At 40.4% G+C, this 14787-nt stretch overlaps 1 protein-coding gene across 5 annotated transcripts in view; it reads right to left on the reverse strand.

The window, feature by feature from the left end:
- The window catches only part of MACO1 (macoilin 1), a 71750-nt gene that overhangs the window by 39162 nt on the left and 17801 nt on the right, over window positions 1–14787 (reverse strand). For 2 of the 5 annotated variants that reach the window (XR_012424325.1, XM_045377736.2), the window contains exons 3-6: window positions 13056–13182; window positions 7031–7154; window positions 4280–4458; window positions 1921–2419 (exon numbers count right to left, since the gene is read on the reverse strand). The exons of 1 other annotated variant lie outside the window; for it this stretch is intronic. Coding sequence is in view for 2 of the 4 variants with exons in the window: in XM_045377736.2 (XP_045233671.1) it covers window positions 1921–2419; window positions 4280–4458; window positions 7031–7154; window positions 13056–13182 (929 nt within the window). In the remaining 2 variants the exon portion in view is untranslated. Of the gene's footprint in view, window positions 1–1920; window positions 2423–4279; window positions 4459–7030; window positions 7155–13055; window positions 13183–14787 lie in introns of all 5 variants that reach the window. 2 more of the 5 variants (XR_012424324.1, XM_005544391.4) reach the window with 1 other exon arrangement.

Raw genomic sequence — 14787 nt, forward strand, 5'->3', positions numbered from 1 at the left:
TCATCATCCCCAGCTTACTGGACAATTAGCCATCTGAGTCCTTGAACTTCTCTACTAAAAACAGATCAGATAGTAGAGTCAATCAATATCACAACCGGGACCCAAGGGCAATGGTAGCACAAGACCGAGCTCTGACTGCTTTCTCTGCAACAACCAGCAAAGAAAAAGTATTATGGCTTGACTACTATTACTAAACTTGGGTCAGCCTGGGCAACATGGTGAGATCTCCTTTCTACAAAAAATTTTAAAAATTAGCCAGACATAGCGGCATGCGCCTGTAGTCCCGGCTACACAGGAGGGTGAGGTGGGAGGAAAACCTGAGCCCGGGGAAGTGGAGTCTACAGTTAGGTGTGATCACGCCACTACACTCCCGCCTGGCCAACACAGTGAGATCCTATCTCAAAAAAAAATTGTGTAGGAGAAAGGATGGTAAATAGCTGTGACAGATGTTTCACGTATAGCATTTACTGAATTTGTGGGATATTCCTTCTGAAATAGAAGGTCAACTAATTGATCTTTCTCCCATGGGCATCTGGAGGAGGAGGGTTCTCTTCCACGTATTTTTTTCTGCTAGGCACAATGGCCAGAATGTCATAACAAATGGATATGGATGCCAGCCAGGCAACAGCAATAGTATGCTTCCCAAAGTAGCCTGGGGGCTGTGAAACCTCAAGAGTTTCTATTAGTAGAACCCAGATATACCTCGCTTAGTTTAACTGTCAATCAGAAAATTAAAACAAATTAATAATCTAGTTCATACCATTTATAATGCTAGAAAGCCTCCTTCCTAGAATAAATGGATTGCCTAAAGGACTGCCTAAAGCAAGCCAGAGGAAGAGGAATATAACTTACTAGAAGGGGAGAGTTTCAATTGCCCTCTTGAGTTACATACACACAAAAAAGCTCCAGTTTAGATCTCTGTTTCCAAATTAAAGATCTGAGGTGAAAGGAACATATTTGTGTTTGCCTAACATAAGCCACATAAAATCCAGTAAAATTAAGTCTGAGCCAGTCAACATAATAAAACAATGTTATTCTTTTATGGCCGGGCGCAGTGGCTCACATCTGTAATCCCAGCACTTTGGGAGGCCGAAGTGGGTGGATCACCTGAGGTCAGGAGTTTGAGACCAGCCTGGCCAACATGGTGAAATCCTGTCTCTATTAAAAATACAAAACAATTAGCTGGGTGTGGTGGCAAGCACCTGTAATCCCAGTTAGTTGGGAGGTTGAGGCAGGAGAATCACTTGGAGCCAGGAGGCGGAGGTTGCAGTGAGCCGAGATCGTGCCAGCCTGGGCGACAGAGCAAGACTTCATCTCAAAAAAAAAAAAAAAAATTTCATTTAATTAAAATGAGAAAAGGAACATTCCTAATTAAACTCCGTGACTAACACTGTGTTTGTCCATAGATATTTGTGAAAGAAATTGCTTTTCAAACCTAACTTTCCCAGAGTTATCTAGGATAATTCATATTTTAAAAACAAACAGAAAAACAAAACAAGCACAAAGTAATAAGGACAACTTTCTCACCCCTCTCCTGCAATGTGTATCTGTTTGACAGAGATTTGCATGAACAAGCACAAACTCTTCTTTTTGTGTTTTTGCCAAAAGAACTTTGGACATGCAAAGAGAAAAGGACAAGGACCAAAGAAGTGCCCTTCAACACTACTAGAAGAATCAAGTTACAGGTCAATTTGTCACATGTGGGAAGTAATCACTGTCACTCCTTATTCAGAACACTGGAAGTAGCTGAAGTCAATGCTTCAACACAATAACACAAGGTGGCCAACAAACTCATGTAAAACACCACATGTCACTAGTCACAGTATCTGATTACAAACAATCCCTACAGGCCCATATGGGAGTATGTCGAGAGTACGTCAAGTTTACTGGAAAGTGTTAGGACACAGCATGCGCACTTACCTTACCAGTGCGTCTGGTTTGCTTAGCTGGTTATTAGGAATACAGTTTTCCATTAAGTCCTTGTGTGTACTTGGGCTCTTGCTAGTGCATTTCTGCTTCTTCTCATTTTTACTAGATGAGGAAGGAATGCTCCCATTTGTGGCGCTATGACTTCGAGGTGAGGAGTTCACAACTCCACTGGCATTTTTGTAATTTTTTGAGGAAGCAGTGCATGAGTCCTCTTTCAAGAGATTTTCTGTACTTCCCACAAGATCATTATTTAATCTTTTACTATTGATATGGTTTTCCATATACTCAATCTCTTGTATTTTAGAGTCTACAGGTTGTAGAATATTGTTGTTATTTATTCCAAGGTTGTGTTTTTTGGCATCCTTGTCCTTTTCTTTTCCTTTTTCTCGGTATTCTATCTCTGGCAAAGTTGTGGAGAGTTTTTTGTTGGCTGGGATACCTCCGTTGTGGTGTATAAGGATCGAAGAATCCATATCAGGTAATCCTTTGGCTGCCACAATACCAAAAACAAACCAACAAACAAAAAGCCCACACCGGAGTATTTAGTTTTTTAACAACACAGATTAATTCAACAAACTATTATCTACACTTAAGAAATTCACATTAGTTTGCACACTCATTTAGAAGTAATAACCACAGTACATTACGCTAATCAAGAAGCAAATCCTCATAATTTACTAGAAGATGTAGGAAGAAAAACAGAAGAAAATCCAAATACCTTTAAGAAACTCCACATTTAGAAAATCGCTAGTCTTGAAAACAAGATCAGGGTTTTATAATTAGGGCACACTTTGTGTATTAGTCAAATCAAACTCGCCTATCATTGAGGTGAGAGGACAAAGGCAGATCCTAAGAAGTCATATTTTTTAAGTACCTGGAGTAAATGAACTGCTAATAACTTTACTGAAAAGAAAGAGGTTAAATGAAACAAAAGAAGAGGAATAATTTTAGGATACAGGACATCTATCCTTTTTCTGGACTCTAGTGTTGAGGTAATAAGGAAGTCTGTATCCTTCACCAGATCACTCAGAAAGAATTTTGTGTTTCGGGTCTACACATTCCAATTTATTAAAATCTACTTGAAGAGATATTTTTGTACCACATCAGACAAAAAGATAATTTTGAAATATATAAAAACACGACCTCAAACTTTCAACTCTCAAACCAATGGAAACCAGTTACTGCCAATTATCTATTTCTATTGGTCAAATGCCCATGAGAGAGATTCCATCAGAAATGGTTCAATTTAAAATCTGCATTACATTATACGAAGCATTTAGAATACGACCTATCCATCTTGGCTCTATTCAGAAGACATCTGGCTTCTAAAGTTCAATTCTACATGTCTACATCTCCATTGTGCTTATACTTTGGTTCTTGACTTGCTTCAATTACCAATTCACATAGTTCCATACTATTTTGTTGCTAAGAATATATATTTTATTTTTTTTTATTTTTTGAGACGGAGTCTTGCTCTGTAGCCCGGGCTGGAGTGCAGTGGCCAGATCTCAGCTCACTGCAAGCTCCGCCTCCCGGGTTTACGCCATTCTCCTGCCTCAGCCTCCTGAGTAGCTGGGACTACAGGCGCCCGCCACCTCGCCCGGCTAGTTTTTTGTATTTTTAGTAGAGACGGGGTTTCACCGTGTTAGCCAGGATGGTCTTGATCTCCTGACCTCGTGATCCGCCCGTCTCGGCCTCCCAAAGTGCTGGGATTACAGGCTTGAGCCACCGCGCCCGGCCAAGAATATATATTTTAAAATACGTAAAACAGGCTGGGCAAAATGGCTCATGCCTGTAATCCCTGTACTTTAGGAGGTGGAGGTGGGAAGATTGCTTGAGATCAGGAGTTCGAGACCAGCCTGAACAACACAATGAGACCTCATCTCTACAAAAAAATAATTTTAAAAAATTAGCCAGGCATAGTGGCATGTGCTTATGGTAGCAGCTGTTCAGGAGGCTGAGGAGGGAGCATTACTTTGCTCCCAGGAGTTTGAGGCTGCAGTGTGCCATAACTGTTACCGCTGCACTCCGGCTTAGGCAACAGAGTGAGACCCTCCCTGTCTCAAAAAACTAAATTAAAAAAAAAAATCAGAATTAAAATATAAAAAAGATATAAATATATTTTAAAATAATAAAATAAACATATTTAAACACATAGTCTTCAGACAGTATGTAAAAAACTTCATTCACAATCTGTATTTCATTGACCAAACAAAACAATGACCCTGAGGAGAAACACCATTAGACAGAAAAAATGAAATCCTCGCTACTTTTCCAGAAAAGAAAATTCTTCCAAGAGACAAAATAATGACTAGCCTATTGAGCCAACAGCTTTAGGGTAAAGACCTACCTTCCTCGGCCTCTTTTTCTTGCTTTTGTAGCATCTGTTGCTCTGGAGGGAGAGCTTGTTGAAGAAGTTGCATGTAAAACTCATTCTCTTTTTGTACTTCTTTTTGCTTCCTTAACCGCATTTTGTAGCTTACGTAACTTTTGAAGCCAAAGCCCAAAGTTACCACAGGGTACCCAATACTAGAAAGAAGACAATCCAGCCAGTAATTGCAGGTTTAAAATGAACCATGTGTGTCTCAAGCACATGAGAATACCTATGGCTTAAAATTTAAAGATAAATTCTAATTGATGATGGTAGTTGAGAATAGCATTCACTAGACACACAAATAAATGTAATGTCCACTGTGGAAATCAGAAGCAACTGGCACACAGAACAAAACCCCCAGGAACAACAGGACTGCTAGACCGTAAGAGGACACTTCCCATTAGACTTTGGCATTCTTCAAATTAATTCAAGGAGTCACCACAGTTGACTGTCAGATACAGTGGCTAATCCCTTGAAGAAATACTGAAGAACTACCTTATGCATTAGAACTTAGGCATCTATTTGTACCCTTTTTTTTTTTTTTGAAACGGAGTCTCGCTCTGTTGCCCAGGCTGGAGTGCAGTGGCGCGATCTCGGCTCACTGCAACCTCTTCCTTCAAGGTTCAAGTGAGTCTCCTGCCTCTGCCTCCCGAGTAGCTGGGACTACAGGCCAGCGCCACCATGCCCAGCTAATTTTGTATTTTTAGTAGACAGGGTTTCACCATGTTGGCCAGGATGGTCTCGATCTCTCCACCTGGTGATCCATCCACCTCGGCCTCCCAAAGTGCTGGGATTACAGGTGTGAGCCACCACGCCTGGCCTGTATGCTTTTGAAAACTAAAAGGGTAGAGACTTTATGCATAGCCAAAAGTAAACGTGTTAAAAAAAAAAATCACAAGAACATCATTTGATTTTTAATACTAGAAGGCAGGGTCAAATTCAGGTGACTACTTTAACTTAATCTTCTTGCTGCCTGACGGGTACTGCCACCAGCTATTCCTTGAAGATTGGTTCATAAACACTCTGTCATATATAAATTCTGTCATACATAAATTCAAGAATCATTTAAATAAGTATCTGATATGATCAGTGCCAACATTTGGTTTGTATCACCAAATTAAACCAGCTGTACTTAGAACTCTAATCTCTGGGATAGAAAGTTAAATATTTTCATTGAACTTATCAGCCTGCCTGACAACATTTCAAAGCCTCTGCAAACACTGTCAAGCCCATATAGGTTTCACTAACATGAAAATGTATCAATTTATAATTAGTCTAAATGTGGTCTCACTACAAACTTATGGTGACATGTTTTTTGACCAAGTTCATTTAATTTGTTTGTAAAAAGACTAAAAATACTGGAAACAGTATTTTTTTTTAGTTGATTGCTGTTTATTTTGGTTTCTGCCATAAATATTAGTAAAAATTGGTGTGTTTAGGAGAAACATACATTAGGTGGTAAGTTCCACAATAGATATAAATAACAATCAAGCTCATTTTTCAAAAATGTTTCATGGTTAAGATGAATAATTAATTAATAATATCTTAATATTCATTAGCATGTTATAAAGAGAAATAATATTCATTCAAAAATTATTAATAATATTATCTTACTTTTATAAATAGGCTAAGGAAATTCTGAATTATTTTAAGTTTCATGAAATAGCCATATATTTCATCAAGACCTTCTGGAATCTTTACCTGATTATAATGAACATAGCTAACATTCATCAGACACCTATGTGCTTGGCATTAAGTTGAATACTTTAGATGTATCACTTCAGTTCCTTTTTCCCATGACCCAGAGAGGCAGGTAAGAAAACCATGGCTTAGGGCCGGGCGCGGTGGCTCAAGCCTGTAATCCCAGCACTTTGGGAGGCCGAGACGGGTGGATCACAAGGTCAGGAGATCGAGACCATCCTGGCTAACACGGCAAAACCCCGTCTCTACTAAAAACACAAAAAATTAGCCGGGCAAGGTGGCGGCACCTGTGGTCCCAGCTACTCAGGAGGCTGAGGCAGGAGAATGGCGTAAACCCGGGAGGCGGAGCTTGCAGTGAGCTGAGATCCGGCCACTGCACTCCAGCCTGGGCGACAGAGCGAGACTCCGTCTCAAAAAAAAAAAAAAAAAAAAAAAAAAGCAAGCCATGGCTTAGAGGCAATGACACACACAAGGCAACACAGCTGTCAGGGGACAGAGCTGGGATTCACCCATCTGCCTGAAAAGGGGGCTCATGCTCTTTCCAACCATGCTGTACTGCTTTCTGGGTCCATGTAAACTTTCTAAGAATAAATTTACAGTTGAACTTAACATTCTACAGTGAAATGAATTATAGATAAAGAATATAATACTGGCTGGGTGCGGTGGCTCACGCCTATAATCCCAGCACTTTGGGAGGCCAAGGCAGGTGGATTACTTGAGGTCAGGAGTTCGAGACCAGCCTGGCTAATATGATGAAACCCTGTCTCTACTAAAAATACAAAAATTAGCCAGGCATGGTAGCATGCGCCTGTAATCCCAGCTACTTGGGAGACTGAGGCAGGAAAATCGCTTGAAGCCGGGAGGCAGAGGTTGCATAACCAAGATCATGCCACTGTATTCCAGCCAGGGTGACAGAGCAGGACTCCGTCTAAAAAAAAAAAATATATATATATACACACACACACACACACACACACATATATACACACACACACACACACATCACACAATTTATGTAATACTTACCAGTGAGCAGCAAATGGACGACAAAGGTCTACATGAAAGTTTTTGAGATCTTTAAATCTAATGGCTGCTTCAATATAAACAAAGAGGATCCAGAGAGACACTGTAGGCAAACACACTCCCCTTTCTGTGGGAAAGCAGCAGAGAGGCAAGCATGAATGAATGATACAGTAACTAACAGATGGATTGTTTGGGAGACTAATTCAACAACAGTAACTTTCATTAAGATCTTCACCTAAACTAAATTAAAAGGCAAACTGATCCAAACGGAAAGCTTTTATATGACAAATGATTCCACAGAATCACTGACAAAAATAAAAGACAAACATCCTGGCAAAAAATATTTACAATGTATGTAAAACAAAGGATTCATAGCCCTGACATACAAAGAGCTCCCACAAATCAATAAAAGGTAACTGAAGAAAATAATTTACAAGTCGCAAAATAAGAACTATAGATGGCTAAAAAACATACAAAAAGATGTTAACTATTGATTAGAGAAATACAAATTAAAACAATCAGATTCCATTTTCTTAACTATTAGATAAAATTTTTAAAGACAGATAATAGCATAGGGAGGGTATGGGGAAAGGTTCATTTTCATACTTGGCAATAATATAAATTGAGGCAACTATTTTAGATGACAATTTGGCATTTAAATGTAAATACTTGTAGCTTTCCATTACCCAGAAATTCCACTTCGTTTTTTTTTTTTTGAGACTGAGTCTCGCTCTGTTGCCCAGGCTGGAGTGCAGTGGCGCGATCTCGGCTCACTGTAAGCTCTGCCTCTCGGGTTCAAGCAATTCTCCTGCCTCAACCTCACGAATAGCTGGGACTACAGGCGCCTGCCACCGCGACCCGCTAATTTTTTGTATTTTTAGTAGAGAGGGGGTTTCACCGTGTTAGCCAGGATGGTCTTGATCTGCTGACCTCGTGATCCGCCCGCCTCGGCCTCCCAAAGTGCTGGGATTACAGGTGTGAGCCACCACACCCGGCCCAGAAATTCCACTTCTAAGAATCTACCCTATAGAAACATAAAAGAGCCTTAAGATAAATACATAAAAAATATTCACTGGGCTGGGTGTGGTGGTTCACGCCTTTAATCCCAGCACTCTGGGAGGCCTAGGAGGGCGATCTCCTGAGGTTGGGAGTTGAAGACCAGCCTGGCCAACATGGCAAAACCCCGTTTCTACTAAAAATACAAAAATTAGCTGGGCATGGTGGCAGGTGCCTGTAATCCCAGCCACTTGGGAGGCTAAGGCAGGAGAATAGCTTGAACCTGGGAGGCAGAGGTTACAGTGAGCTGAGATGGCACCACTGTACTCCAGCCTAGTCAACAAGAACGAAACTCCATCTCAAATTAATTAATTAATTAATTAATTCACTGTAGGGCCAGGCATGGTGGCTCATGCTTGTAATCCCAGCACTTTGGGAGGCCGAGGTGGGCAGATCACGAGGTCAGGAGTTCAAGACCAGCCTAACATGGTGAAATCCTATCTCTACTAAAATACAAAAATTAGCTGGGCATGGTGGCACACACTTATAATTCCAGTTACTCAGGAGGCTGAGGCAGAGGATTTGCTTGAACCCAGGAGGTGGAGGTTGCAGTGAGCCGAGACTGCGCCACTGGACTCCAGCCTGGGTAACAGAGCGAGACTTTGCCTCAAAAAAAAAAAAAAAAAAAAAAAAAATTCAACATAATATTATTTGCAAAAGCAAAAATTTATAATTTAAATGTTCATCAACAGGAAACTTTATGATAAATCTATATAATGAAATATGTTGAAGGTTTCCTAAAGAATGAGGAAGATCTGCACTGTCATGGAATGACATAAAAAAAATAAAATCCGGCCGGGCTTGGTGGCTCAAGCCTGTAATCCCAGCACTTTGGGAGGCCAAGACGGGCGGATCACGAGGTCAGGAGATCGAGACCATCCTGGCTAACATGGTGAAACCCCATCTCTACTAAAAAATACAAAAAACTAGCCGGGCAAGGTGGCGGGCGCCTGTAGTCCCAGCTACTCGGGAGGCTGAGGCAGGAGAATGGCGTGAACTCAGGAGGCGGAGCTTGCAGTGAGCTGAGATCCGGCCATTGGACTCCAGCCTGGGCGACAGAGCAAGACTCCGTCTCAAAAAAAATAAAATAAAATAAAATCCATAAGTAAGAACAAGTTGTAGGACAAAGAAATGTTTCTGGCACTTAAGTACTGTTCAAAAAATTTTTATCTTTTTTTTTTTTTTTTTGAGACAGAGCCTCGCTCTGTCACCCGGGCTGGAGTGCAGTGGCCAGATCTCAGCTCACTGCAAGCTCCGCCTCCCGGGTTCACGCCATTCTCCTGCCTCAGCCTTCCGAGTAGCTAGGACTACAGGCGCCCACCACCTCGCCCGGCTAGCTTTTTGTATTTTTTAGTAGAGACGGGGTTTCATCGTGTTAGCCAGGATGGTCTCGATCTCCTGACCTTGTGATCCGCCCGTCTCAGCCTCCCAAAGTGCTGGGATTACAGGCTTGAGCCACCGCGCCCGGCCTTCAAAAAATTTTTTTCTAAAGCACAAACTCATATTCCTTTTGTAATTAAAAACAATTTTCATGGGAGGAAAAAGCAACTTGCAACAAAATAAAATGCAAATAAAGGCAAATGTCCATTGGCTTTTGGAATCAAAATCTGCAGGCTAGGTCCATCTATATCAGGACATGACTAATGATGGGGTATTTATGAAAGTGGACTACATGGGCACGAGCAGGAAAAAATTAGTGACTTTTTGCTAAGGATCTTTGGGATGAAACTAAAGAAAAATCATAGTATCTTGAAACTACGAAGATCATTTTGTCTAACCTCCTCATTTTATTGAAGAGTAAACCCCAGAGTCTAAACAAACTGGGCCCAAGTTCAGAGACAGTATTAAATCTGCTTCTGAGGAGAACTTCCCTTAGTCCTAGTACCTGAGTGAAGTTGACACTGGATGCTCTGTGAAGCCAGCTAATGGTCTCAACCATTCTTAAGAATTTCACACAACAAAAACAGATATTTTCTTTTTTTCCTTTTCTTTCTTTCTTTTTTTTTTTTGAGACAGAGTCTGGCTCTGTCGCCCAGGCTGGAGTGCAGTGGCACAATCTCACTTCACTGCAACCTCCGCCTCCCGGATTCAGGCGATTTTCCTGCCTCAGCCTCCTGAGCAGCTGGGATTACAGGCACATGCCAGCATGTCCGGCTAATTTTTGTATTTTTAGTAGAGAAGAGTTTCGCCATTTCGGCCAGGTTGGTTTTGAACTCCTGAACTCAAATGATCCATCCGCCTTGGCCTCCCAAAGTGCTGGGACTGCAGGTGTGAGTCACTGTGCCCAGCCCAAAAATAGGTATTTTCACAACGTAGGAGGAAAAACAGGAACACACAGGACAATGCATTTTCAAAATCATTTCAAAATGCATTTTCAAATATTTATCTGCCCTATTCTCTATATTGATTTACAAGGTTAAAAAAACACAATAAGCATATTACAGAAAAAATAGAAAAATTAGACAAAATACCTGTATTCTACATCTATGAAATAAACAAAATCACATTGAAAGTTTTTTGAGCAAGTGTAATAATCATATTGTACCTACAGTTTTATATCCTGTTTTTTTCCCCTCTTAACCACCAGGAAAAAAGCTTATGCTACAATATTATTCTTTGTAATCATATGTAATTTCATCAACCATTCCTAATATTGTCATCAAATAATTTTAAATTTTAACAACTGTAAGAAAAACTACCCCGTTATAGAAATTGCACTCATCTTTGTCAGCCCAATAAAAGCAGTTTTTTGTTTCATTTGTTTAAGCACTAGTCATCCCAAATTAAAACATATTTCATAACTTAGCTATTCCAATATTCATTTCTGAGCCGAGGGCTAAAGAGGGGCCAGTAGTATTTTATGACTTTAGCTACACTGCTGCCCTGTGGGTCACCCACTGAACCAGTTCCCAATAGGTTCTATTAATAGTTATATGGTTAGTTTCTTCTCCACTACTAAGATATTACTAAAGAAATTTAAGAAATCGCCACAGCTCCTCAGAGTCACAGAATATTTGAGGTGGAAGATTCTTCAGCCATTATTTAGATTACTCCACCTTCATATAACAGAGAAGTTGAGACCTAGGGAGAGTGACAAGTATAAAAGGCAGCTCACTCGAAACTGAGGCCCAGGATAGGGAAACACAAATTAAAAACTGGTGGGAAGAAAAATCACTTTAATTAGAGGAAAGCAGACTGAAGAACCTTCATAGTAGCTTATAAATCAAGTCAGATATGAAAGAGTGTAAAACATGGAGAAAAGCATGCTCATTCATAGCAGATACTTTAAAAAACAGAGCTCAATTGTGTGTTTCTACATGGGCCAACATCATCATCTCAGCAGTTCTGAGAAGAGGATGAATGTTGGTCCAGACAGCTTTTATTATTTGGTGCTCCCTCTCTGGTCAAAATCCTGAAGGTTGTAGCTGGGCCCAAGAATCAAGTTTCACGCAGCTTTGCAAACAAGTTTGACTCTAAGAGCCAATCCTCAAATCCTAGTGCATACCAAACTCTGGCTTTCACAGTGGGCTGAGGCTGTCAAAGTATCTCATCTGATCTTAGTTTAAAGTAACAGAAGTATAGCTCTAAGAAGTAGGGAGATCTACTCTAGTCAGAACACACCTGCAACAGTGTAGAGAACCACTGAGGTAGGCAGACTAGGAGGGTAAAAGCTCTTAAAATAATAAGGAAAAGCTGATGAAACCAGAGATGTTCTTGCCTACAGAAAAGACTTAAGAGGTTATGACAGTGTCTTTAAATCTCTAAAGAAATGTTAACATGGGAGATCACATTCATTCAGTGTGGCTCTAATGCAGAGGTTCAATGTTTGAGATTGAGGGGATGGTCTGGTAGGTCCCTTAATATTTTTTGTTTTGTTTCTTTTGTGTTTTTTGAGATGGAGTCTCACTCTGTCACCCAGGCTGGAGTGCAGTGGTGCAATCTTGGCTAACTGCCACCTCTGCCTCCCAGGTTCAAGCGATTCTCCTGCCTCAGCCTTCTGAGTAGCTGGGATTACAGGTATACACCACCACACCCAGCTAATTTTTGTATTTTTAGTAGAGACAGGGTTTCACCATGTTGGCCACGTTGGTCTCAAACTCCTGACCTCAGGTGATCTGCCTGCCTCGGCCTCCCAAAGTGCTGGGATTACAGGCGTGAGCCACTGCGCCTGTCCCCCTTGACATTTTAAGGAAAAGTTTTACACATTCCCTTGTATTTTTCTGGGAAAACCTCTTTAGATCCTCTAAGAAATCAGCAAGCTGTGGCTTAGTCCTGATACTTAGGAGGCTGAGGTGGGAGGATCATTTGAGCCCAGGAGTTCAAGTCCAGCCTGGGCAACATAGTGAGACCCCATCCTAAAAAAAATAAATAAATAGAATCTTTTTAAAAGGAATCAACAAGCCCCAAAACAGTTAAGACATACTGGGTCAAAATGTAAGGAAGAAAATTCTGGCTAATATGAGGAAGAACTTTATTTTATACCTCCCAAAAACAGAGTAGGGTACCAGGAATGGTAGGTAAGTTCCTTGTTACTGTAGGTTTTCCATGACAGGTAAAACCACCATGTGCCAGGGATGCTGTGGGGATTCTTGTGCCAAATTAAGGATTCATCTAAATGACATTCCTTTCAATGATGAAACTCCATGAACATTTTTTTCTTTTTTGGCACATGGCTATCTTCAAGTATACCTAGATAGAAATCACTCCAACTATTTTTTTAAAAAAAGATATATTCAGAGTGAGAGTTGGTACCCGCAATGCCTGTAACTGAAATATCAAATTATAACAACTTAAAGTTTTGATTCAAATAACGAAAAAAAAAATATATTTTTGAAGGTATATTATAATCTATTAAGAAAACTTTAAAATGTCCACATTAAACTCAACTCTAAATAATGTATCCAAAGAAATAACCACATTAAAAAATTTGAATCTAAGATTTCTATCCATCTAAGCAATCATTAAGACTTACCTGTGTGCCACACGTACTGAACCCACACATATGTGCTAGCAGCAAAGAAAAGCCACTGTATGGGGATGAACAGCAGGCATATTATATTTGACGTGAATGCTACACAAACAAAAAATACTGAGAAGGCCTAAAGGGAAAAAGAAAACAAAATAAAAGACACATCTTAGAACTTGTTATTTTCAACCACATGTTGTTAAATGTATGTTGGACAAAATTATTGAAACTTTAAGAGATAACTTGGTAACTATAGAGCAAATTCACAAAAGGAGATTTTAAACATTTAAAATCAACCATATGAAAAGTAGTGGTGGCCGGGTGCGATGGCTCATGCCTGTAATCCCAGCACTTTGGGAGGCAGAGGCGGGCGGATTACGAGGTCAGGAAATCGAGACCATATTGGCTAACACGGTGAAACCCCGTCTCTACTAAAAATACAAAACTTTAGCCAGGTGAGGTGGCAGGCGCCTGTAGTCCCAGCTACTCAGGAGGCTAAGGCAGGAGAACGCATGGACCCAGGAGGCGGAGCTTGCGCAGCTGCACACTCCAGCCTGGGCAACAGAGTGAGACTCCGTCTCAAAAAAAATAAATAAAATTAAAAAGTAGTGGTTACTTTAACATTAAAGAATACTACTACTTTATGGTCCTCAAATCATGAAAAAGAACTGGATCAGAATGAACTGAGGTGGGACCACAGTGAATTCGTTTGGATTCCAAATAAATGTGGGTTACCTAAAAGAACTAGAATTTTTTTTTTTTGGAGGTAGAGTCTCGCTCTGTCACCCCGGTTGGAGTGCGGTGGTGCAGTCTTGGCTCTCTGCAACTTCCACCTCCCAGGTTCAAGTGATTCTCCTGCCTCAGCCTCCTGAGTAGCTGTGACTATAGGCACGTGCCACCAGACCCAACTAATTTTTTGTAATTTTAGTAGAGACGGGGTTTCACCATGTTAGTCAGGATGGTCTCAATCTCCTGACCTTGTGATCCGCCCGCCTTGGCCTCCCAAAGTGCTGGGATTACAGGTGTGAACCACCACCAGCCCTGAAAAAACTAGAATTTTAATACAGAAAAGTCTTCTCTCTCCTTACAAACCATTCCTAAAGAGCTTCATTCTTAAAAGACAGGCTTTCTGGAGCACAGATGAACCATAATATTAGTAAGACATATACTGATGTTATTAGGTTGGCGCAAAAGTAATTGGGGCAAAAGTAATTGCACCAACCTAATAGTAATTTTAATAATGCAGTTTTCCTCTGGACACCACAATCGCCAATAGAACATGAGCTGAAACTATCTTTTTAAAGCATGGATTTGCTCTGACCAAAGCACCAGGCCTGGGTGGGAGAGTTATAGTTTTAAGATGTGGCTGTAGAACACAACAGAATTAACACATTAATCAAGGGAACAAGCCCAGGCCTATGCTTGCTCCAATCTAGCAGCTGTCTAAATGTGGTTTGGGGATTTCTGGGGTATCTTTGAGATCCCTCCAAAGGCTCTTTGAGGTTAAAACTATTTTCATAACAATACTAAGATGTTATCTGCCTTTTTTACACTCACTCATGCATATGGTGGAATTTTCTGTAAGTTACATGACATGTGATACAGTAACAGACTGACTTCAGAAGCAGATATGAGAATGTAGGTGTCTTCCATTGAGCTAGATATTAAAGAGATTTACAAAAATGAAGCCACTGTTCTATATTGTTTGTTTTAGAAAATACAGCTATTTTTCACTTAA

The sequence above is a fragment of the Macaca fascicularis genome, chromosome 1 (assembly GCF_037993035.2).
Source record: "Macaca fascicularis isolate 582-1 chromosome 1, T2T-MFA8v1.1".
NCBI lineage: Eukaryota > Metazoa > Chordata > Mammalia > Primates > Cercopithecidae > Macaca > Macaca fascicularis.